The sequence below is a fragment of the Bombina bombina genome, chromosome 1 (genome assembly GCF_027579735.1).
Source record: "Bombina bombina isolate aBomBom1 chromosome 1, aBomBom1.pri, whole genome shotgun sequence".
Taxonomy (NCBI): Eukaryota; Metazoa; Chordata; class Amphibia; order Anura; family Bombinatoridae; genus Bombina; species Bombina bombina.
The window spans coordinates 990,199,219-990,225,930 of NC_069499.1; the positions used below are offsets into that span (position 1 = coordinate 990,199,219).

The window sequence follows — 26,712 nt, forward strand, 5'->3', positions numbered from 1 at the left end:
TGACAGAATTATCCATTACAGCCGTTAATTGTTGCATAGTAAGGAGTATTGGCGCGCTAGATGTACTAGGGGCCTCCTGAGTGGGCAAGACTCGTGTAGACGAAGGAGGGAATGATGCAGTACCATGCTTACTCCCCTCACTTGAGGAATCATCTTGGGCATCATTGTCATTATCACATAAATCACATTTATTTAAATGAATAGGAATTCTGGCTTCCCCACATTCAGAACACAGTCTATCTGGTAGTTCAGACATGTTAAACAGGCATAAACTTGATAAGAAAGTACAAAAAACGTTTTGAAATAAAACCGTTACTGTCACTTTAAATTTTAAACTGAACACACTTTATTACTGCAATTGCGAAAAAACATGAAGGAATTGTTCAAAATTCACCAAACTTTCACCACAGTGTCTTAAAGCCTTGAAAATATTGCACACCAATTTTGGAAGCTTTAACCCTTAAAATAACGGAACCGGAGCCGTTTTAAGCTTTAACCCCTTTACAGTCCCTGGTATCTGCTTTGCTGAGACCCAACCAAACCCAAAGGGGAATACGATACCAAATGACGCCTTCAGAAGTCTTTTATAAGTATCAGAGCTCCTCTCACATGCGACTGCATGCCATGCCTCTCAAAAACAAGTGCGCAACACCGGCGCGAAAATGAGACTCTGCCTATGCTTTGGGAAAGCCCCTAAAGAATAAGGTGTCTAAAACAGTGCCTGCCGATATTATTATATCAAAATACCCAGAATAAATGATTCCTCAAGGCTAAATAAGTGTTAATATCAATCGATTTAGCCCAAAAAATGTCTACAGTCTAAATAAGCCCTTGTGAAGCCCTTATTTACAATCGTAATAAACATGGCTTACCGGATCCCATAGGGAAAATGACAGCTTCCAGCATTACATCGTCTTGTTAGAATGTGTCATACCTCAAGCAGCAAAGGACTGCAAACTGTTCCCCCAACTGAAGTTAATTGCTCTCAACAGTCCTGTGTGGAACAGCCATGGATTTTAGTTACGGTTGCTAAAATCATTTTCCTCATACAAACAGAATTCTTCATCTCTTTTCTGTTTCTGAGTAAATAGTACGTACCAGCACTATTTGAAAATAACAAACTCTTGATTGAATAATGAAAAACTACAGTTAAACACTAAAAAACTCTAAGCCATCTCCGTGGAGATGTTGCCTGTACAACGGCAAAGAGAATGACTGGGGTAGGCGGAGCCTAGGAGGGATCATGTGACCAGCTTTGCTGGGCTCTTTGCCATTTCCTGTTGGGGAAGAGAATATCCCACAAGTAAGGATGACGCCGTGGACCGGACACACCTATGTTGGAGAAAATTCTATAATCGAATGCTATTTACAGTTTTCGAATGTCACTTTCGAATTCGAATGTTTATAATTAGATAGAATGTCCATATTAAAAATTTTGAATTTAGCATTCTATTTAACAAATACTATTCAGAAGTTAATTAGTTCATGTGGTAGGGAATAGGATTAAGGAATCTAGTAACTTGATACATAATAGATACAAATATATCATTTTGAAAGTTTCTATATAGAATATTGCATAATTTGAATATTACATTTAAAGAAAGCATTAGAAATACTATTACAAATATAAATTCAAATTTTTCGAAACTAATATTTTTTAATGTAATCGTAAAATTCGAAACCGAACATTCAAAAACCGAATGTTAGAATGTTATGTAAACATTCGAAATTCGATTCAAACGAACAAATGTGTTAAAATTTGTTTCATTTTTCGAATGTTGCAAAACATTCGCCCATCCCTACCTGCCACTGTTTCCACAGTGCTAAAGACATAGGGCACTTTCCTGTGCTTACCTTAGAATGCCCTTTTTATTTTATAGAGCATGCATTTATAGAGCATGCATTTTTAAACAATTTTCCAATGTAGTTCTAATGTCAATTTTGCTTCATTCTCTTGATATCCTTTATTGAAGGAGCAGCAAATGCACTACTGGGAGCTAGCTGAACACATCAGTAACCCAATGGAAAGAGGCATATATGCGCAGTTACCATTAAGTAGATAGCTCCATGCTCTTAAGCCTTCCAAGGTATGCTTTTCAACAAAGGATAGCAAGAGAACATAGCAAATTAGATAATAGATGTAAATTGGAAAGTTGTTTAAAATTGTATGTTCTGCCTGAAACACGAAAGAAAATATTGTGGTTTAATGTCCCTTTAAGTATAAAAAAAACAAATGTCAAGAACATGAGGCAAATTGAGAGTACATACTGTATATACATACACATTACAGTACGCACATTGTTTTGTAGATTCACTAACTGACACACATATTCTCAATTTGAGTATATATATATATATATAGATAGATAGATAGATAGATAGATAGATAGATAGATAGATAGATATATACTGTATATGAATATATATATATATATATATATATATATATAGACCCATGCTCTTACACAAGACATTTCTTAAACACAGTACTCTTTGCACATCACATCTCTTACATACTTACACATATTTATTCTTGCAAACAATTACTTCTCTCAGACGTGCACAATCAGTTATGCTTTTGAACACATTTACATTTTGTGCAAACAAACAAATTGTGTCAGCTGGTACACCCCTATAACTTTTTACTTTTTTTCTTGGATATGGACTTTTGAATGGACAGACTTATTACACATACTTTGGCTCATACACACATTTAAAGCAGGGTTGTCCATGCTTAGGGTTCACAACCCACTTCCCCAATTCCACACTACATCTATACTTCTCCCCAAGGAAAAGATTTTCAACTTTGTAACTGACTGATTCTGGTCCTATTTGTAAATTTTTGGGGATTTATGTTTATGTAATTTAGGAAAACATATTCTGAAGAAAATAAATTATATATATATTGTTTAAACTAATAGCATTTATACATTTAGTCCACAGTCCTTTGTGTAAAAAAAACGGGACCTCTCATACAAAAGGTTGAACAACCCTGCTTTATAACTTCATTACCTACTCCGCACACCTATAACTGATGACGATAGATCTAAGAATGTAAAGGAGTCAAGTATCCTCTGTACTGAGCAAACAAACATTTAGTTGCCCATAGCTCAACACCTCAATTTAGGCAGCTTGTATCTGGTGTCTCTTTTCCTCATTCTAGGGCACCTCTTCCACATGATCTGCTGGACAAGGGATTTTCCCAGCAGGCATTGGATCCTGCTTCTTACAGCATATTGTAGGGCACATAATAAATAATACAGAAGTTTAAGAAAGTCCGGAGCAATATCTTTGCTCTTATTGTCCTTCATTTGAGGCACTCTCTTTATACATGCTCATATAAGGTAAGGTCTGTTGATAAGTCCCGACATGGCTCACATTGTCCCTAAACCCTGTCATAATGTCACTCTCCACAGTTTCCCTTCTTATCGTCTCATCCAATCATTGTCGTTGCCTTTGGCTTTGATAATTTCTTTGAGTGCTCACTTGCTGGCGGAAATACTTGCAGATCCCCAGCAAAGAAAGGCTTTGTGTTTTGAGGCTTTAAAGATAGATGTGCATGTGAATATATAGATATATATATGTATGTATATATATATATATATATATATATATATATATATATATATATATATTAATTTTTATATATATATATATATATATATATACAGTATATATATGTAAAATTATGTATTTTTGTAAAGATATTTATAAACAAATTTGAAATGGTTCATTTATATATAATGCCAAAGAGGTTAAGGCTGGTTGTCTTGCTCTTCCAGGAGTAGCATAAGCTGCCAGCCAGGCAAATCACATGTGAAAATCCATCCCCTGGCTAATTTACAACTTTGGTGCACTGCAGGGATTACTTCGCCAGATAATTGTTTGTTGTGTTTCTTGGTGAGTAGGGCAGTATTTAGGGGCTAAATAAGCTCCATATAGATACACCTGAACAACAGATTTTCTAGTGTTTGTCCTTTCCGGTTGTTCATCATAAGCCCTATATACATGTTGTGCAGATCCTCAACTTTGCATATTACCCTTTTGTTTTCTGGCTATAGAAAATTAAAGTTGCGTCATTGATTCAGACTGTTCGAGGCATCTAAAATAATTTTCCGTTGTTTTCTACAGCCTTGAAATTTTGAATAAATATATAACTAAAAATCTTGCAACACAAGGGAAAATTTATTTTTTCTTTCCAATGCAAGACCCACCATGTTAATATTTATTATCTATATCGGTGGCTAGAATACCAAAAAAAGGCATTGTGAGTTAGTTAATGCTACTTGAGTCATATGCTCAAGAAAAATATCTTGCCAATTTGCTAAAAAAATAAAAGTAGCACTATATATATATATATATATATATATATATATATATATATATATATATATATATATATATATATGCACAGACAAGCTGTTTATATATGACAAGGTAGGTATATTTTGTGGGAGTGCTAAAGTTAGCTCACCCAGTCTGAGTTGAGTTCCTGCTCCCCTGGAGCAAAGATCTTAAGGTCTCTAGCAAAAATCTAGATTATTTATATAGATCTTCCACTGCAAGACAGAGAAAAAGAAAAGGCAATGTTGAAGCTTTTCACTGCAATTAGCAAGTGGGTTGTTCCCCATACGGTGTTGAAGATGACAATGGATCTCCCCAGCAGTAAAATTCTTAGGAATTCTGAATCCATTTGGCTCACTCTGCTTAAAGTAGACTTCTCTCCCTATTATCTCTAAGAACCTGGGGAATTCCATAATAAAGAGCCAGTGAATCTTCATGTCACTGTTCATTCTGCCAGTTAGATGCTGAATAAAAGAGGGGGTGTCTACATCATCACCCCCCTCATTTCTGTCACAAGGCTGTTATCTGTGTCAGTTCTGCCTGTGGATTGTTCTCCCCCTGGTCTACATCTGCCGACATCATCGGCAGTTCCATGCCTAGTCATGCCGGATTATTCGGACCGTCTGAGTTCTTGCAGGCATAAGCCACATCCTTGGCGATGCTGCACATGCGGTTGGACATTTGCAGCTCAGTACGGAAGGCTGAAGGGAAGCAAAACTTCTTGAAGCAGGCCTTAAAATTCTCATCCAGGAAAGCATAAAGAACAGGATTTAGGCTACTATTGGCATATCCCAGGGCAATGCAGAAGTGAAGTACGGTCACCTTGATGTCACTATCTGGCTTGGCCCCCAAGCTCTGAACCAGTACAAATATTTGAATGGGTGTCCAGCAGATAACAAAGACAGCTACCACCACCAATACTAGCCTGGTTATCCTGCGTAGGTTTCGGTCTTTTTCCTTGGATCCAGATAGTACACGAACTTTTTTTAAACGACGAATCATCAGGCTATAGCAAATAGTGATGATGAGGACAGGGATGACAAAGGAGAAGAGGAAAACACAAATGCCAAAGACTGGATCCCAGTAATGTTCTGGAGATGGCATCTGTACCAGGCATTCAATCTCTGTGGAGTAAATGGGAAAAAGTTAGTGTTTCTTAAGAAGTCCTTTTACATATGCTACACACATCCTATGAACAATCTCATAAAATCCAACAATTACTCATTAGCCTAAGCAGCAATGCACCTGTAACAGTAGATGTGTGATGCTATGGTGACCTAGATTTGCTAACATAAAGTAGGTTTCTCCACTTCACATCTGCAATTGTCATCTTATTCTACAGATCATGTTCATTGACATGTAATGATGATATCTCTTGAAATCTAGTAAATATATGCCATAATCTTAATTAGAGAATGTTTAGTCTAGAAAAGCTTCATCATTGTTAGAAAATCTAAGCCAACATCATACATAAAGCTGTAAAATGAGATTTTGAACGAGATATACTACATTAAATGTAATGTCCATAGTGTATTAAGCAGCTGATATATTATGTAAAATGAATTACTTATCTTTTTAACTTATCCTTCTATTGTAGTGCCTGCAAGCTTCTTTTTCTGTGTTTGTTTATATTTTACACCCAGTTTGCTCTGGAGTAACTGCATGTGTCAGGGAATGTGCACATGGTCTATTCTAATAGTGATACCCAGGTCATGGTATGTGTACAATGCACAGGTTATGGGGTGTGCCCCAATTTATTCTGATAGAGCTGCCTAGGTCATAGGATGTGTTCCATTTTTTTTTTTGTGAGTGATTTCATTCTGAGAGTGCTGTCCAGGTAATGGGATGTGCTCCAATTTCTTTATGAGTGATGCCCAGGTCATGGAATGTGCTCTGATTTATTTTTGGAGCGTTTCCTAGGTTATGGGATGTGCATCAATTACAGTCTCATAAAAATAACATCAGTTTATCTAGCCAAGTTATTCTGCTGTTTACGTGGGTTAGTTAAGATGGTATTGTATCTTTATCGATTCAGAGAAAAATAAAATATCAGTTAAATGCCAGAGGAATTATGGACCCAATTAAATATTGATTGGGAATCTGCAGGTGAGAGATATTATTGGTCCTGTGCTTGTTGTTTGCCAGTTATAGACATTAGTTACAGTGCACAGACATAGTTGAAGACATCTTTATTGTATCCCTGAAATATCAGCTTAATAGCATTCCCCAAGTCCATTGATGATATACTGAAAGGACCTCACAGTAAAGCAAGTGTTCAAACTGCAGGAAGTATATTTTTGTTAGTTTAAGTAGTATGTGCTACAAAGATTGGCTTTTCAGAGTCCCTCCTTCCATCTTTTAGATATGTTCAACCAATTATTTAAACAAAGACAGTTTTCTGAGAGTTGTGCCAAGCTATGGATTTTATTGGTGTTTCTTCCTGGATTTCAATATGAGTTCTGTTGATCACTGCAGAAAAGACGGCTGCACATTGATGTTTGTCTAATGAGATCTTATTTCCCAGGGTGGGAGCATTTCTCCATGGACCTTTTTTCTCCCCACCCCACACACATGCTTGCTGCAGTATTGTATAAAGGTTGCAATCATTTATCAACAGGACAGCTGCAGGCTCTTGATGAAGCGCACATTTATGCTGCAGCTGCAAAACGACTCAATACACAACCCGGGGGCTCTTGTCTGCTGTCAGTGATCAACAACTCAGGAGAAATCCTTGGATTGTGAGGGGTTCAGCATCATTTATAAGCACAGCATGAGGAGGTTATTGTTTCTCTTATTTGCCAGGCACAGTACCACTAATTTATAATATATCTTAATTAGCATCTGTAACATTTCAGGAGAGGACTTGGTACCCAGCAGGCTGCTGAGAAAACATGAATATTAGATTGCAGTACAGCAGCATATCATATTTCAGATACTGGTGTCACAGGGATAGAGAGATGTCATTAATGCAGTTTATCTATCTAGAAAGCGCAGACCAGTTCCTTTGGCATTCCCCACTCCAATTTCTTCCACCCACTTCAGTTTTATACCATATAGATGAATGAATTATTAATTGAGAGCTTAGCGAAAATGTTACTGTGCATTATTGGCTTTTTATTTTTTTAGCACTCTGTCTATATCAGACACAAGATCTGCTGCATTAACATCTGTGAAAATAATGCTTTTCCAATAAAATCTAAGCTTAAAGAAAACTGGTTCCTGTGTTACTCTGATGCTAAATATCATATAAAGCCTAAAAAAAAATGAAGAGAAAATCACTTAGCACATCTTATTTTAATCCACTTGAATTCCCATGTTAACCCATTGTAGGGCAGCACTATACACAATAATACATGACCGCTAAAAATAGGGATATAATAGTCATATTTTTAATATATGCTTAGTATATATCAGCAATTAAGTGCAACATTGCAAAATATTTATATGCAAATTAAATGTTTTGAAATCACTTAACATTATCATTTTATCAAATTCAAAAGTTTTAGAAATCAACAGCAGATCAGAGATATGTGCCAAGTCTCCTTTGCTGGGAACAATGTAAACAAACATGTGCTTTGATTTAACAAATCACTTTTTAGAATGTTGCAGGTTCAGGTAAATCATACATAAAGGGACATAAAATTTGCAAAAAAGAAGATGATCTAATGTGTTTGAGCACTTTATTCATGGACTGTTGCTGACATTTAATGGAAAGGGGTTAAACTCACAGATAAAGTCAGCTCCAAAGCATCAGTGCACTACTGGGAAATAGCTGAACACATCTGGTGTGCCAATGACAAGGGACAACATAAAGGCCTCAATTGATTTTATGTAGGGCACTCACTGAGCTGCCATGCATGTGCTTTATCTTTATTCATGATGTTATATCACATCTATGCTTCTATATGGAATATTATATAAATGGGTATGATACAGTGCTGGTAAAAAGGATTCTATTGGAGGATAGTTTTTGATGATGTTGACTGTTTCTTTAAATATTTTGTTTAAAATCCCTTTAATTCAGTAGTGATGGTGACTGCCTATTGTGCCAAATAATTTTTTTATACTGAAGAAATTATCGGCTAGATTTAGAGTTCTGCGGCCAAAGGGGTGCGTTAGCTACGCATGCTTTTTTCCCCCGCACCTTTTAAATACCGCTGGTATTTAGAGTTCTCAGAAGGGCTGCGTTAGGCTCCAAAAAGGGAGCGTATAGCATAATTTAGCGCCACTGCAACTCTAAATACCAGCGGTGCTTACGGACGCGGTCAGCTTCAAAAACGTGCTCGTGCACGATTCCCCCATAGGAAACAATGGGGCAGTTTGAGTTGAAAAAAAACCTAACACCTGCAAAAAAGCAGCGTTCAGCTCCTAACGCAGCCCCACTGTTTCCTATGGGGAAACACTTCCTAAGTCTGGACCTAACCTTACACTTATTAACCCCTAATCTGCCACCCCCGCAATCGCTGACCCCTGCATATTATTTTTAACCCCTAATCTGCCGACCGCACACCGCCGCAACATACGTTATCCCTATGTACCCCTAATCTGCAGCCCCTAACACCGCCGACCCCTATATTATATTTATTAACCCCTAATCTGCCGCCCCCAACGTCGCCACCACCTATCTACAATTATTAACCCCTAATCTGCCGACCGGACATCACCGCCACTCTAATAAATTTATTAACCCCTAAAGCTAAGTCTAACCCTAACACCCCCCTAAGTTAAATATAATTTTATTCTAACGAAATAAAATAATTCTTATTAAATAAATTATTCCTATTTAAAGCTAAATACCTGTAAAATAAACCCTAATATAGCTGCAATATAAATAATAATTATATTGTAGCTATTTTAGGATTTATATTTATTTTACAGCCAACTTTTTATTTATTTTAACTAGGTACAATAGCAATAGCTACCTAGTTAAAATAATTACAAAATTACCTGTAAAATAAATCCTAACCTAAGTTACAATTAAACCTAACACTACACTATCAATAAATTAATTAAACTATCTACAATTATCTACAATTAAATCAACTAAACTAAATTACAAAAAAAAACAACACTAAATTACAAAAAATAAAAAAAGATTACAAGAATTTTAAACTAATTACACCTACTTTAAGCACCCTAAAAAAATAACAAAGCCCCCCAAAATAAAAAAATACCCTACCCTATTCTAAAATAAAAATGAAACAGCTCTTTTACCTTACCAGCCCTTAAAAGGGCCTTTTGCGGGGCATGCCCCAAAGAAAACAGCTCTTTTGCATTTAAATAAACATACAATACCCCCCCCCAACATTACAACCCACCACCCACATACCCCTAATCTAACCCAAACACCCCTTAAAAAACCTAACACTAAGCCCCTGAAGATTTTCCTTTCTTATCTTCACCACGCCGGGTATCACCGATCCGTCCAGAAGAGGCTCCGAAGTCTTCCTCCTATCCGGCAAGAAGAGGTCCAGAAGAGGGTCCAAAGTCTTCCTCCTATCCGGCAAAAAGAGGACATCCAGACTGGCAAACATCTTCATCCAAGCGGCATCTTCTATTTTCTTCCATCCAGCGTGGAGCGGGACCATCTTCAAGCAGCGGAATTAAGGTAGGAAAAATCTGATTGGCTGATTGAATCAGCCAATCAGATTCAAGTTCAATCCGATTGGCTTATCCAATCAGCCAATAAGATTGAGCTCGCATTCTATTGGCTGTTCTGATCAGCCAATAGAATGCGATCTCAATCTGATTGGCTGATCCAATCAGCCAATCGGATTGAACTTGAATCGGATTGGCTGATTCAAACAGCCAATAAGATTTTTCCTACCTTAATTCCGATTGGCTGATAGAATCCTATCAGCCAATAGGAATTCGAGGAACACCATCTTGGATGATGTCCCTTAAAGGAACCTTCATTCGTCGTTAGTCCGTTGGTGAAGAAGGATGGCTCCATGTCGGCTGCTTGAAGATGGTCCGGCTCCGCCCCGGATGGAAGAAGATAGAAGATGCCTCTTGGATGAAGATGTTTGCCGGTCCGGATGTCCTCTTCTTGCCGGATAGGAGGAAGACTTTGGACCCTCTTCTGGACCTCTTCTTGCCGGATAGGAGGAAGACTTCGGAGCCTCTTCTGGATGGATCGGTGATACCCGGCGTGGTGAAGATAAGGTAGGAAGATCTTCAGGGGCTTAGTGTTAGGTTTTTTAAGGGGTGTTTGGGTTGGATTAGGGGTATGTGGGTGGTGGGTTGTAATGTTGGTGGGGTATTGTATGTTTATTTAAATGCAAAAGAGCTGTTTTCTTTGGGGCATGCCCCGCAAAAGGCCCTTTTAAGGGCTGGTAAGGTAAAAGAGCTGTTTAATTTTTATTCTAGAATAGGGTAGGGCATTTTTTTATTTTGGGGGGCTTTGTTATTTTTTTAGGGGGCTTAGAGTAGGTGTAATTAGTTTAAAATTCTTGTAATCTTTTTTTATTTTTTGTAATTTAGTGTTGGTTTTTTGTAATTTAGTGTTTGTTTTTTTTGTAATTTAGTTTAGTTGATTTAATTGTAGATAAGTGTAAATAGTTTATTTAATTAATTTATTGATAGTGTAGTGTTAGGTTTAATTGTAACTTAGGTTAGGATATATTTTACAGGTAATTTTGTAATTATTTTAACTAGGTAGCTATTAAATAGTTATTAACTCTTTAATAGCTATTGTACCTGGTTAAAATAAATACAAAGTTGCCTGTAAAATAAATATAAATCCTAAAATAGCTACAATATAATTATTATTTATATTGTAGCTATATTAAGGTTTATTTTACAGGTAAGTATTTAGCTTTAAATAGGAATCATTTATTTAATAAGAATTATTTTATTTTGTTAGAATAAAATTATATTTAACTTAGGGGGTATTAGGGTTAGGGTTAGACTTAGCTTTAGGGGTTAATAAATTTATTATAGTAGTGGTGAGGTCCAGTCGGCAGATTAGGGGTTAATAAGTGTAGGTAGGTAGCGGCGACGTTGGGGGGGCAGATTAGGGGTTATTAAATATTATGTAGGTGTCGGCGATGTTAGGGGCAGCAGATTAGGGGTACATAGGGATAATGTAGGTGGCGGCGGTGTGCGCTCGGCAGATTAGGGGTTAAAAATTTTTATTAGAGTGGCGGCGATGTGGGGGGGCCTCAGTTTAGGGATACATAGGTAGTTTATGGGTGCTAGTGTACTTTAGAGCACAGTAGTTAAGAGATTTATGAACCGGCGTTAGCCGAGGAAGCTCTTAACTCCTGGCTTTTCTCTGCGGCTGGAGTCTTGTCGTTAGATTTCTAACGCTCACTTCAGCCAAGACTCTAAATACCGGCGTTAGAAAGATCCCATTGAAAAGATAGGATACGCAATTGGCGTAGGGGGATCTGCGGTATGGAAAAGTCGCGGCTGGAAAGTGAGCGTTAGACCTTTTTCTGACTCACTCTAAATATCAGCGGGCGGTAAAAACCAGCGTTGGGACCCCCTAACGCTGGTTTGGACGGCAAACGCAGAACTCTAAATCTAAGCGTAAATAAATTAATAATTTGAGCAATTAGCAATTTCTCTAAACATTTAATTGCAATAAAAGTGTGATTAAAATATGAGCTGAGGGGGGCGTGTCTGGGCTATGGCCTAAGATGGCTGCTAAACTGTGAGTTCTGTAAAAAAGAGTTACAATCCGCATTGTAATCAAGATTTTTTTACATCCATCCGGAATGAAACTAAACTTCATGAAGTAGATAATGCTTTGCTGGACTGGACTATATAAATATTGAAAGAAAAGGGGCTTCCCAGATTGGACCGCAGAGATCTCTTGGTGGCTTTCAAGGAAAAGAGAACTCAGCACCCCCCTCCCCCGGGGGAACCGGGGTAAGCAGAATAAACACTGTGCCTCTGCATTCACTTGTTATTTTACTTTAACCTGCAATAAGATCTGAAACATGGGGGATGTTTATATAACCATAAGAAACCTGTTTCTTGATCATGAGCACAAGTTATGCAGCAGATTAGAGCACCTTGCATCCCTCATGGAACATGTGCATACAGAGATGGCCATGTCTAAATCGGAGGTGGCGACAACGACAGATCTTGATACCCAGGGAGGAAATCTACAATCTAATACGGCCCAGCTTACTGCAGAGAAAGTTCTGATGTACCCACAATCGACGGCCTGTTTTGGATCCTTACCTTGCACTTCAACCCCAGTTCTGGAAGATGCGGCCGGCCCTCCATAGGGGGACCTAGATCATTTAGATGTCCGTGAAGAGATCCATACAGAGGCAGCTGTGAGGCAGCTCGACACAGAGTCGGATGATCGGATTAAGGAGATCTCTGCACTTATGGCTGAATTCTAATGACAGCGGAGCTTGCCCGCAGCATTTTATTCTCAGCTCAGCCCAGTGGGGGATGCCAAACTCTCTCTGGATGTTGTCAGAGAAACACGGGCCAGATGTGGACATGAGTTGATTCAACTAATCCTTGCTCAATCTAAAGGTACCCCTTGCCCTATTGTGAGACATTGGGGACCTCCAGACCAGCTATTCACTAGTCCTTGCAATAGACAAGGTGTGGGCTAAGTTGTTATGATGCTTTGAGGCTGACTCCAGATTTATTGTCTGCATAAAAAGTTCACCATTAGGCCATCCTATATATGCTAGTTTAGCGAGAGAAGGGGTTCAGTGGCACTACCTATAAAGTTTGATTGCCTACACCCTCTTTATATTCATTAGCTCCTTAGCTGTATATCGGGGTGGGTGGTGCTGTGTATTAAATAATCAGAACAGAAGTGTGATGGGTTAAGGACCCATCCTAGAATACACTATTAGCACTCATAGTGCCATGAGATAACTAAATAGAAAATGAACACCAACTGTTTAGAGAGGTCTCATTCAGTTTGATAAAACATAACTTTTATTATATACACATAAAATCAGAGTTAAAATTAAGGGATGTGCAAATTAAAAATCAAAAAACTCCTAGTAAGGAAATGAATTACGCAAATTCTTGCCCAAATGTGAAGATAAATAGCAAAATATGAATATATGCTTGTTATGGCGATACCTGGGTATTCAATACTCCACGTTCAGAATGGAATAATTCCAAATTTATCCACTGCTAGAGATTAATTATAATCCTCAAATTGAAGCAATAACATAGTGGCTCTATGGAGTTACGTTAATGTAGTAATACCTAGTAACATGTGGATTTAGATATAACAAGTCAGCATAATGAGTTCCATTTGATAACGTGCTGACTAATATTAATATTTATTTGGCCCAGTATCAGCCTTAGGGATCTACAATTATTGTGTATTGCAGAAGTGCTAAGATGTTATTATCAGAACCACTTCTGCATTGTAGATATAATTATAAGATAATTAAACCATTATACCAGTCAGTGTGTTTGGTGCATACTTGGGTATCTTGTCATCTACTTAACACATATTGAGTAGAGTCACATAGGGTTAATAATAGTTTGGAATTGGTATCTGATTCATCAATTGAGTTGATTTATAATCTCCAAATATTATTATATGCGTAATGGTTGGAACCACCTTATTCACCACATTAAGCTCAATGTTTTTGCAAGTTACTATTAGCTCTTTATTAAAGAACCACTTCAGCAATTGACAGGGGATTAGTCGCTGGATGGGGACCAGAGTTAGTAGTTATTTAACTAAAATACTTCGTATTGTAGTTGAATTGAATAGTTAGGTGAGATTTGTAAGTAACGTAGGCTGTAATGTGACACCCTATAGAGTATATCTGTAGTACTACTGCTTCTGTGTTTGAAATTAATGCACGTTAGTTGCTGGCAGCTGCATCAAGGTAGATTACACACACCCGTGTAAGAGTCTGCTTATATCTAGTATATTTAGAGTAGCCACATATGGGATGACACTCAGATCATTTACGTTATACAACCGAGCTTGAAGTTAAATAGATACAATAGTAGGCGTTAATGTATATATGATGAATCAGTAGCACTAGATAGAAACAGGTAAGGAGTTGTGAGTTAATGTAGCGCAACGTATAAGCGCTTACTTGCACCAATACCTGGATTCAATTCACTCCGTATGAAATATCTGTTTATATCCGATGTTACATTAAATATAAGCCATTGTAGGCATATATGCTAGTACACCACTAAAATGTTATTGGCATAAGTATACCCCAATCACTAACTCTAACTCAAAGGTTTGTTCATGGTCCTAGCAACTAATCTTATCCCTGTGGATGTCTTACACCATCTAGCTCATTATATTATCGAGGTTAAGTTGATCATTAGCTGCTTGCTTTATCGGTTCTGAACCGCAAAAACGACATAGATTATCAAGGAGGAGATACCAACACGATGCCCCTACTAAGAGTTTAGAGGCTACAGCTGATAAAGAGTCTTCTGCTTGATATTCTATATGAAGGGTCCAAAAGTGGCCCTATTATGCTGCTTCATTGTAAAGAATATTCTGCCATAGCATTGGGCCCAAGAGTGGCCCTATTAAAGGGACATTATACACTCATTTTTTCTTTGTATAAATGTTTTGTAGATGATCTATTTATATAGCCAATAAAGTTTTTTTTTGTAAAAAAATTATAGTTTTGCTTATTTTTAAAAAAACATTGCTCTGATTTTCAGACTCCTAACCAAGCCCCAAAGTTTTATGAGAATACCGTCAGCTACCTACTCCAGCTTGCTCCTGTTTGTGTAAAGGGTCTTTTCATATGCAAAGAAGGGGAGGGGGGAGTGTCTTATTTACCACTTGCAGTGGGCTTTCCGGCTTCCTTTTCAACAGAGCTAAACTGAGAGCTTCTATGTAAGATTTTAAACAGTTTTATACTGGATGTTTCTATCAGTATCTGTGCATCTTATTCTTTATAGTAGTGCCTATTATATGCATTTATATGAAAATGAGTGTATACTGTCCCTTTAACATTTCTCCCAACCTTCCTCCCTTACCTATATCTAACATCCGTGGTCCAAGTGTTGCCACTAACTCTTAGCTGGGGTATACCTTATTTCCAATTTTTTTTTCCTTATTTATTTTGGGGGATTCTTTGATATAATACTATAAAGCTTGTGCACGATTTCCCCATAGACATCAATGGGGAGAGCCGGCTGAGAAAAAGTCTAACACCTGCCAAAAAGCAGCGTAAATCTCAGTAACGCAGCCCCATTGATTACTATGGGGAAACTAAATTCATGTTTACACCTAACACCCTAACATGAACCCCGAGTCTAAACACCCCTAATCTTACACTTATTAACCCCTAATCTGCTGCCCCAACATCACCGACACCTACATTATTCTTATTAACCCCTAATCTACCACTCTGGACATCGCTGCCACCTACATTATACTTATTAACCTCTAATCTGCTGCCCCCAACATCTCCGACACCTACATTATATTTATTAACCCCTAATCTGTTGCCCCCAATGTTGCCACAACTTACCTACACTTATTACCCCTAATAACGTTGCCGCCACTATATTAAATTTATTAACCCCTAAACCTAAGTCTAACCCTAACCCTAACACCCCCTAACTTAAATATAATTTAAATAAATCTAAATAAAATTACTATCATTAACTAAATTATTCCTATTTAAAACTAAATACTTACCTATAAAATAAACCCTAAGCTAGCTGCAATATAACTATTAGTTACATTGTATCTATCTTAGGGTTTATTTTTATTTTACAGGCAGGTTTCTATTTATTTTAACTAGGTAGAAAAATTATTAAATAGTTATTAACTATTTAATAACTACCTAGCTAAAATAAAGACAAATTTACCTGTAAAATAAAACCTAACCTAAGTTACACTAACACTACACTACAATTAAATAAATTAACTAAATTAAATACAATTAAATAAATTAAATTAGCTAAATCACAAAAACTCCACTAAATTACAGAAAATAAAAAACATATTACAGATCTTTAAACTAATTACACCTCTCTAATATCCCTATCAAAATAAAAAAAAGCCCCCAAAATAAAATAACCCCTAGCCTAAACTAAACTATCAATAGCCCTTAAAAGGGCATTTTGCGGGACATCTTTTACCTGTAAAAAAAAATACAAACAACCCCCCCAACAGTAAAACCCACCACCTACACAACCAACCCCCCAAATAAAAAGCTAACTAAAAAAAAAACCTAAGCTCCCCATTGCCCTAAGAAGGGCATTTGGATAGGCATTGCCATTAAAAGGGCATTTAGCTCTTTTCCAGGTTCAAAGCCCTAACCTAAAAAATAAACCCACCCAATACACCCTTAAAAAAATCCTAACACTAACCCCCGAAGATTCACCTACCGGGAGAAGTCTTCATCCAAGCGGCAAGATGTCCTCAATGAAGCTGACAGAAGTGGTCCTCCAGACAGACAAAAGTGGTCCTCCAGATGGGCAGAAGTCTTCATCCAGACTGCATCTTCTATCTTCATCCTTCCGGCGCGGAGCGGGTCCATCTTCAAGATATCCAACGCAGAGCATCCTCTTCAAACGACGGCTTCTTCGGAATGAATATCTCTTTAAGTGACGTCATCCAAGATTGCGTCCCTTAGATTATGATTGGCTGATAGAATTCTATCAGCCAATTGGAATTAAGGTAGAAAAAATCCTATTGGCTGATTGGATCAGCCAATAGGATTGAGCTTGCATTCTATTGGCTGATTGGAACAGTCAATAGAATGCCAGCTCAATCCTATTGGCTGATTGCATAAACCAATAGTATTTTTTCTACCTTAATTCCGATTGGATGATAGAATTCTATCAGCCAATCGGAATCTAAGGTACGCCATCTTGGATGACGTCACTTAAAGAGATATTCATTATGAAGAAGCCGTCGTTTGAAAAGGATGCTCCGCATCGGATGTCTTGAAGATGGACCCGCTCCGTGCTGGAAGGATGAAGATATAAGATGCTGTCTGGATGAAGACTTCTGCTCGTTTGGAGGACCACTTCTGCTCATCCGGAGGACCACTTCTACCGGCTTCGTTGAGGACTTCTTGCCGCTTGGATGAAGACTTCTCCCGGTAAGTGAATCTTCGGGGGTTAGTGTTAGGATTTTTTTAAGGGTGTATTGGGTGGGCTTATTTTTAGGTTAGGGCTTTGGGCCTGCAAAAGAGCTAAATGCCCTTTTAAGGGCAATGCCCATCCAAATGCCCTTTTCAGGGCAATGGGGAGCTTAGGTTTTTTTAGTTAGCTTTTTATTTGGGGGGTTGGTTGTGTGAGTGGTGGGTTTTACTGTTGGGGGGGTTGTTTGTATTTTTTTTCTTTTTTTTATTTTGATAGGGCTATTAGATTAGGTGTAATTAGTTTAAAGATATGTAATTTGTTTTTTATTTTCTTTAATTTAGTGTTTGTTTGTTTTTGTAATTTAGCTAATTTAATTTAATTTATTTAACCCCTTAAGGACCAGCAACGTACCCTGTATGTCACTGGCCTTTTTTGGGGATCTGATTGTTTTATAGCATGGTCTTGCCACCAGCGTTGAGACTGCTCTATTCCACAAAGCCTGCTGGAGGGAGGGCATTAATAAAGTGTTCTTGCTAGACTTTTGCTATTATGTCCTGAAAAAACCCTTAACGACTAGTGACATACAGGGTACATTGTGGTTATTAAGGGGTTAATTGTATATAATGTAGGGAATTTATTTAATTGTAGTGAAGTGTTAGGTGTTAGTGTAACATAGGTTAGGTTTTATTTTACAGGTAAATTTGTATTTATTTTAGCTAGGTAGTTATTAAATAGTTAATAACTATTTAATAACTATTCTACCTAGTTAAAATAAATACAAACTTGTCTGTAAAATAAAAATAAACCCTAAGATAGCTACAATGTAACTATTAGTTATACTGTATTGTAGCTAGGTTATGGTTTATTTTATAGGTAAGTATTTAGTTTTAAATAGGAATAATGTAGTTATTAAATAGTATTTAGTTTTAAATAGGAATAAGGTAGTTATTAAATAGTTAATAACTATTTAATAACTATTCTACCTAGTTAAAATAAATACAAACTTGTCTGTAAAATAAAAATAAACCCTAAGATAGCTACAATGTAACTATTAGTTATACTGTATTGTAGCTAGCTTATGGTTTATTTTATAGGTAAGTATTTAGTTTTAAATAGGAATAATGTAGTTTTAATGATAGTCATTTTATTTAGATTTATTTAAATTATATTTCAATTAGGGGGTGTTAGGGTTAGGGTTAGACTTAGGTTTAGGGGTTAATAAATTTAATATAGTGGTGGCGACGTTGGGGGCAGAAGATTAGGAGTTAATAATATTTAACTAGTGTTTGCGAGGAGGGAGTGCGGCGGTTTAGGGGTTAATATGTTTATTATAGTGGCGGCGATGTCCAGAGTGGCAGATTAGGGGTTAATACATTTTTATTTTTTTTTAAACAGCTTTATTGATATATTAGTAAGGTTTTTACAGACAGTGCATGTTACATTTCGTTCGAGGAAAAATCACACTGATTATAACAAAGTTCAGGTTATACTATCTGTTGATAGAGAATATTGCTGTCAATTAGTATTCAAAGCTTTAAACAAACAAACACACAGTAAAATGAAAAATATATAAGTAAAAAACAACAATGTCTGAGTGATTAATCTCGTCATGAATCTGCATGAGAATCGTCTTTCTGTGGAACCTGGGATCTGGAGTTCACATAATCCTCCCATATCACTTTCATTTGGGCATATGTATCTAGGCTCTTGTTGGTCAAGTAGGAGTACTCCTCCAGTTCTAGAATTTGATTAAAAATGTGTAGCCATTGTGCTATGTTCGGAACTACTCTGCGTTTCCAATTTTTTGCCATTAATTTTTTGAGACTGTTTCTACCAATAAATAGTAAATTCCTTCTATCTTTTGAGATCTTGTTTGGGGTGATATTAAAGAGCCACAATAGGGGATCCAGAGGCAAAGAAATACCCAGCATAACTGACATCTCACGTGCCACTTCCTCCCACGTTCCCACTATTAGGGGACATGTCCACCATATGTGGGACATAGTGTCTAAATGTTCTCCGCACCTCCAACAGTTGTCACTACGGGCGGGGAATAATTTATAGGGGGGGTTAATAATTTTATTTCAGTGTTTGCAATGTGGGAGGGCCTCGGTTTAGGGGTTAATAGGTAGTTTATGGGTGTTAGTGTACTTTTCAGCACTTTAGTCATGCGTTTTATGCTTTAGTCATGAGTGTAAAACTCATAACTACTGACTTTAGAATGCGTTAGGAATCTTGGAGGTAAAGGGTGTACCGCTCACTTTTTGGCCTCCCAGGACAGACTTGTAATACCTGCGCTATAGAAGTCTCATAGAAAAAACAGAATTTATGTTTACCTGATAAATTACTTTCTCCAACGGTGTGTCCGGTCCACGGCGTCATCCTTACTTGTGGGATATTCTCTTCCCCAACAGGAAATGGCAAAGAGCCCAGCAAAGCTGGTCACATGATCCCTCCTAGGCTCCGCCTACCCCAGTCATTCGACCGACGTTAAGGAGGAATATTTGCATAGGAGAAACCATATGGTACCGTGGTGACTGTAGTTAAAGAAAATAAATTATCAGACCTGATTAAAAAAACCAGGGCGGGCCGTGGACCGGACACACCGTTGGAGAAAGTAATTTATCAGGTAAACATAAATTCTGTTTTCTCCAACATAGGTGTGTCCGGTCCACGGCGTCATCCTTACTTGTGGGAACCAATACCAAAGCTTTAGGACACGGATGAAGGGAGGGAGCAAATCAGGTCACCTAAATGGAAGGCACCACGGCTTGCAAAACCTTTCTCCCAAAAATAGCCTCAGAAGAAGCAAAAGTATCAAACTTGTAAAATTTGGTAAAAGTGTGCAGTGAAGACCAAGTCGCTGCCCTACATATCTGATCAACAGAAGCCTCGTTCTTGAAGGCCCATGTGGAAGCCACAGCCCTAGTGGAATGAGCTGTGATTCTTTCGGGAGGCTGCCGTCCGGCAGTCTCGTAAGCCAATCTGATGATGCTTTTAATCCAAAAAGAAAGAGAGGTAGAAGTTGCTTTTTGACCTCTCCTTTTACCGGAATAAACAACAAACAAGGAAGATGTTTGTCTAAAATCCTTTGTAGCATCTAAATAGAATTTTAGAGCGCGAACAACATCCAAATTGTGCAACAATCGTTCCTTCTTTGAAACTGGTTTCGGACACAGAGAAGGTACGATAATCTCCTGGTTAATGTTTTTGTTAGAAACAACTTTTGGAAGAAAACCAGGTTTAGTACGTAAAACCACCTTATCTGCATGGAACACCAGATAAGGAGGAGAACACTGCAGAGCAGATAATTCTGAAACTCTTCTAGCAGAAGAAATTGCAACTAAAAACAAAACTTTCCAAGATAATAACTTAATATCAACGGAATGTAAGGGTTCAAACGGAACCCCCTGAAGAACTGAAAGAACCAAATTGAGACTCCAAGGAGGAGTCAAAGGTTTGTAAACAGGCTTAATTCTAACCAGAGCCTGAACAAAGGCTTGAACATCTGGCACAGCTGCCAGCTTTTTGTGAAGTAACACAGACAAGGCAGAAATCTGTCCCTTCAGGGAACTTGCAGATAATCCTTTTTCCAATCCTTCTTGAAGGAAGGATAGAATCCTAGGAATCTTAACCTTGTCCCAAGGGAATCCTTTAGATTCACACCAACAGATATATTTTTTCCAAATTTTGTGGTAAATCTTTCTAGTTACAGGCTTTCTGGCCTGAACAAGAGTATCGATAACAGAATCTGAGAACCCTCGCTTCGATAAGATCAAGCGTTCAATCTCCAAGCAGTCAGCTGGAGTGAAACCAGATTCGGATGTTCGAACGGACCCTGAACAAGAAGGTCTCGTCTCAAAGGTAGCTTCCAAGGTGGAGCCGATGACATATTCACCAGATCTGCATACCAAGTCCTGCGTGGCCACGCAGGAGCTATCAAGATCACCGACGCCCTCTCCTGATTGATCCTGGCTACCAGCCTGGGGATGAGAGGAAACGGCGGGAACACATAAGCTAGTTTGAAGGTCCAAGGTGCTACTAGTGCATCCACTAGAGCCGCCTTGGGATCCCTGGATCTGGACCCGTAGCAAGGAACTTTGAAGTTCTGACGAGAGGCCATCAGATCCATGTCTGGAATGCCCCACAGCTGAGTGACTTGGGCAAAGATTTCCGGATGGAGTTCCCACTCCCCCGGATGCAATGTCTGACGACTCAGAAAATCCGCTTCCCAATTTTCCACTCCTGGGATGTGGATAGCAGACAGGTGGCAGGAGTGAGACTCCGCCCATAGAATGATTTTGGTCACTTCTTCCATCGCTAGGGAACTCCTTGTTCCCCCCTGATGGTTGATGTACGCAACAGTTGTCATGTTGTCTGATTGAAACCGTATGAACTTGGCCCTCGCTAGCTGAGGCCAAGCCTTGAGAGCATTGAATATCGCTCTCAGTTCCAGAATATTTATCGGTAGAAGAGATTCTTCCCGAGACCAAAGACCCTGAGCTTTCAGGGATCCCCAGACCGCGCCCCAGCCCATCAGACTGGCGTCGGTCGTGACAATGACCCACTCTGGTCTGCGGAATGTCATCCCTTGTGACAGGTTGTCCAGGGACAGCCACCAACGGAGTGAGTCTCTGGTCCTCTGATTTACTTGTATCTTCGGAGACAAGTCTGTATAGTCCCCATTCCACTGACTGAGCATGCACAGTTGTAATGGTCTTAGATGAATGCGCGCAAAAGGAACTATGTCCATTGCCGCTACCATCAACCCGATCACTTCCATGCACTGAGCTATGGAAGGAAGAGGAACGGAACGAAGTATCCGACAAGAGTCTAGAAGTTTTGTTTTTCTGGCCTCTGTCAGGAAAATCCTCATTTCTAAGGAGTCTATTATTGTTCCCAAGAAGGGAACCCTTGTTGACGGAGATAGAGAACTCTTTTCCACGTTCACTTTCCATCCGTGAGATCTGAGAAAGGCCAGGACAATGTCCGTGTGAGCCTTTGCTTGAGGAAGGGACGACGCTTGAATCAGAATGTAGTCCAAGTAAGGTACTACAGCAATGCCCCTTGGTCTTAGCACAGCTAGAAGGGACCCTAGCACCTTTGTGAAAATCCTTGGAGCAGTGGCTAATCCGAAAGGAAGCGCCACGAACTGGTAATGTTTGTCCAGGAATGCGAACCTTAGGAACCGATGATGTTCCTTGTGGATAGGAATATGTAGATACGCATCCTTTAAATCCACCGTGGTCATGAATTGACCTTCCTGGATGGAAGGAAGAATAGTTCGAATGGTTTCCATCTTGAACGATGGAACCTTGAGAAACTTGTTTAAGATCTTGAGATCTAAGATTGGTCTGAACGTTCCCTCTTTTTTGGGAACTATGAACAGATTGGAGTAGAACCCCATCCCTTGTTCTCTTAATGGAACAGGATGAATCACTCCCATTTTTAACAGGTCTTCTACACAATGTAAGAATGCCTGTCTTTTTATGTGGTCTGAAGACAACTGAGACCTGTGGAACCTCCCCCTTGGGGGAAGTCCCTTGAATTCCAGAAGATAACCTTGGGAGACTATTTCTAGCGCCCAAGGATCCAGAACATCTCTTGCCCAAGCCTGAGCGAAGAGAGAGAGTCTGCCCCCCACCAGATCCGGTCCCGGATCGGGGGCCAACATTTCATGCTGTCTTGGTAGCAGTGGCAGGTTTCTTGGCCTGCTTTCTTTTGTTCCAGCCTTGCATTGGTCTCCAAGCTGGCTTGGCTTGAGAAGTATTACCCTCTTGCTTAGAGGACGTAGCACTTTGGGTTGGTCCGTTTCTACGAAAGGGACGAAAATTAGGTTTATTTTTTGCCTTGAAAGGCCGATCCTGAGGAAGGGCGTGGCCCTTACCCCCAGTGATATCAGAGATAATCTCTTTCAAGTCAGGGCCAAACAGCGTTTTCCCCTTGAAAGGAATGTTAAGTAGCTTGTTCTTGGAAGACGCATCAGCCGACCAAGATTTCAACCAAAGCGCTCTGCGCGCCACAATAGCAAACCCTGAATTCTTAGCCGCTAACCTAGCCAATTGCAAAGTGGCGTCTAGGGTGAAAGAATTAGCCAATTTGAGAGCATTGATTCTGTCCATAATCTCCTCATAAGGAGGAGAATCACTATCGACCGCCTTTATCAGCTCATCGAACCAGAAACATGCGGCTGTAGCGACAGGGACAATGCATGAAATTGGTTGTAGAAGGTAACCCTGCTGAACAAACATTTTTTTAAGCAAACCTTCTAATTTTTTATCCATAGGATCTTTGAAAGCACAACTATCCTCTATGGGTATAGTGGTGCGTTTGTTTAAAGTGGAAACCGCTCCCTCGACCTTGGGGACTGTCTGCCATAAGTCCTTTCTGGGGTCGACCATAGGAAACAATTTTTTAAATATGGGGGGAGGGACGAAAGGAATTCCGGGCCTTTCCCATTCTTTATTAACAATGTCCGCCACCCGCTTGGGTATAGGAAAAGCTTCTGGGAGCCCCGGCACCTCTAGGAACTTGTCCATTTTACATAGTTTCTCTGGGATGACCAACTTGTCACAATCATCCAGAGTGGATAATACCTCCTTAAGCAGAATGCGGAGATGTTCCAACTTAAATTTAAATGCAATCACATCAGGTTCAGCTTGTTGAGAAATGTTCCCTGAATCAGTAATTTCTCCCTCAGACAAAACCTCCCTGGCCCCATCAGACTGGGTTAGGGGCCCTTCAGAAATATTATTATCAGCGTCGTCATGCTCTTCAGTATCTAAAACAGAGCAATCGCGCTTACGCTGATAAGTGTTCATTTTGGCTAAAATGTTTTTGACAGAATTATCCATTACAGCCGTTAATTGTTGCATAGTAAGGAGTATTGGCGCGCTAGATGTACTAGGGGCCTCCTGAGTGGGCAAGACTCGTGTAGACGAAGGAGGGAATGATGCAGTACCATGCTTACTCCCCTCACTTGAGGAATCATCTTGGGCATCATTGTCATTGTCACATAAATCACATTTATTTAAATGAATAGGAATTCTGGCTTCCCCACATTCAGAACACAGTCTATCTGGTAGTTCAGACATGTTAAACAGGCATAAACTTGATAACAAAGTACAAAAAACGTTTTAAAATAAAACCGTTACTGTCACTTTAAATTTTAAACAGAACACACTTTATTACTGCAATTGCGAAAAAACATGAAGGAATTGTTCAAAATTCACCAAATTTTCACCACAGTGTCTTAAAGCCTTAAAAGTATTGCACACCAAATTTGGAAGCTTTAACCCTTAAAATAACGGAACCGGAGCCGTTTTGAACTTTAACCCCTTTACAGTCCCTGGTATCTGCTTTGCTGAGACCCAACCAAGCCCAAAGGGGAATACGATACCAAATGACGCCTTCAGAAAGCCTTTTCTAAGTATCAGAGCTCCTCTCACATGCGACTGCATGCCATGCCTCTCAAAAACAAGTGCGCCACACCGGCGCGAAAATGAGGCTCTGCCTATGCTTTGGGAAAGCCCCTAAGAATAAGGTGTCTAAAACAGTGCCTGCCGATATTATTATATCAAAATACCCAGATAAAATGATTCCTCAAGGCTAAATATGTGTTAATAATGAATCGATTTAGCCCAGAAAAAGTCTACAGTCTTAATAAGCCCTTGTGAAGCCCTTATTTACGATCGTAATAAACATGGCTTACCGGATCCCATAGGGAAAATGACAGCTTCCAGCATTACATCGTCTTGTTAGAATGTGTCATACCTCAAGCAGCAAGAGACTGCTCACTGTTCCCCCAACTGAAGTTAATTGCTCTCAACAGTCCTGTGTGGAACAGCCATGGATTTTAGTGACGGTTGCTAAAATCATTTTCCTCATACAAACAGAAATCTTCATCTCTTTTCTGTTTCTGAGTAAATAGTACATGCCAGCACTATTTCAAAATAACAAACTCTTGATTGAATAATAAAAACTACAGTTAAACACTAAAAAACTCTAAGCCATCTCCGTGGAGATGTTGCCTGTACAACGGCAAAGAGAATGACTGGGGTAGGCGGAGCCTAGGAGGGATCATGTGACCAGCTTTGCTGGGCTCTTTGCCATTTCCTGTTGGGGAAGAGAATATCCCACAAGTAAGGATGACGCCGTGGACCGGACACACCTATGTTGGAGAAAAAGGTTTACGTAAGTCGGTTTGCGGTAAGGCCAAAAAAGTGTGCAGGGCCCCTAAACCTACAAGACTCGTAATAGCAGCGGTAATGAAAAAGCAGCACTAGGACCTGTTTACGCTGCTTTTTCAGCTTACCGCAAAACTCGTAATCTAGCCGTAAATGTGTTAGTCTTGGAATGCCTTTAATATACAGATTTAGGCATAGACTAATGATTGTAATATAGTCTATAGATTAGACCTATTGCTAAATACTGTGCCATTTTGAAGGTCCAAGAGTAGCCAGTCTGAAATCTATGATAGGCCTATATAGATATGGTTGGATTTGTATTTTGATATGCTTATATGTATGTAAATGCCTATGACCTTCCTGTTTCATTAGATATGTATTTTGTACTGTGCAAACTAGATGTCATTGATGTTTGTAAACCTCAATAAAAAAAAAAATGTGAGCTGAGCATGTACAAAAATGTTAAGGTTGAAAAGAAAAAGCGGTGGGAACAGCCAAAATATGCCACTTAATATAGGTCAAAGTGAGTTTTCAAGAGGTTAGGGCTGTTAAATTTGAAAAGTCCAACAATCCTACAAAAGTACTGCGGTAGAATTGTCCCAGTGCAAGATATAACAAGGAGACGTGCATTTACGTTCAGATGAAGGAGGAAAAATTCACTTATTTTTCTGTAGTCTTTGTATTGAAAATGCAAAACAAAACGCCCGTAACAAATACCCAAATAAACAAATGCCTATACAACACATTTAGGGCCAGATTATAAGTGGAGCGCTGGTATTACAAGTTAACAGCAATGCAAATGCGAGCTCGTGTTCAAATTGCTGGGAAGCATTGCGCTCACAAGAGTGTGCTTCCATAAGCTCCAATGGGAGCCTCGTTCTGATGGCGTCAGAGACAGGATCAGAACTAAAGCGCAGCGAAGGGAGTAAGAAGTGCAGCGATTGCAGCATTTGTAAATATATACTGTATGTATATGTGTTAATATGTGCAAATATTTTTCTGAGCGCTAATTGCTACTGAAAGCTTGCGGTAGCATTAGTCAGCCACTTGTAATGGCTGGTTAATTATTGTGCATCTGCAAACAGGCAAATTTGTTCATGTGGTTAAAAAGGTTACTCTAAAGTCAAAAAAGGTTTTTCTGTATGCAAGAAAGGCT

General features: G+C 38.9%; 1 protein-coding gene across 3 annotated transcripts in view; it reads right to left on the reverse strand.

Annotated features, from left to right (window-relative positions):
• Nucleotides 1–4,944: 4,944 nt before the first annotated feature.
• OPRL1 (opioid related nociceptin receptor 1) overlaps nucleotides 4,945–26,712 on the reverse strand; it is a 68,118-nt gene continuing 46,350 nt past the window's right edge. For all 3 annotated transcript variants that reach the window (XM_053693147.1, XM_053693151.1, XM_053693148.1), the window contains one exon: nucleotides 4,945–5,468. In XM_053693147.1, the coding sequence (XP_053549122.1) occupies nucleotides 4,945–5,468 (524 nt within the window). The remainder of the gene's footprint in view (nucleotides 5,469–26,712) is intronic.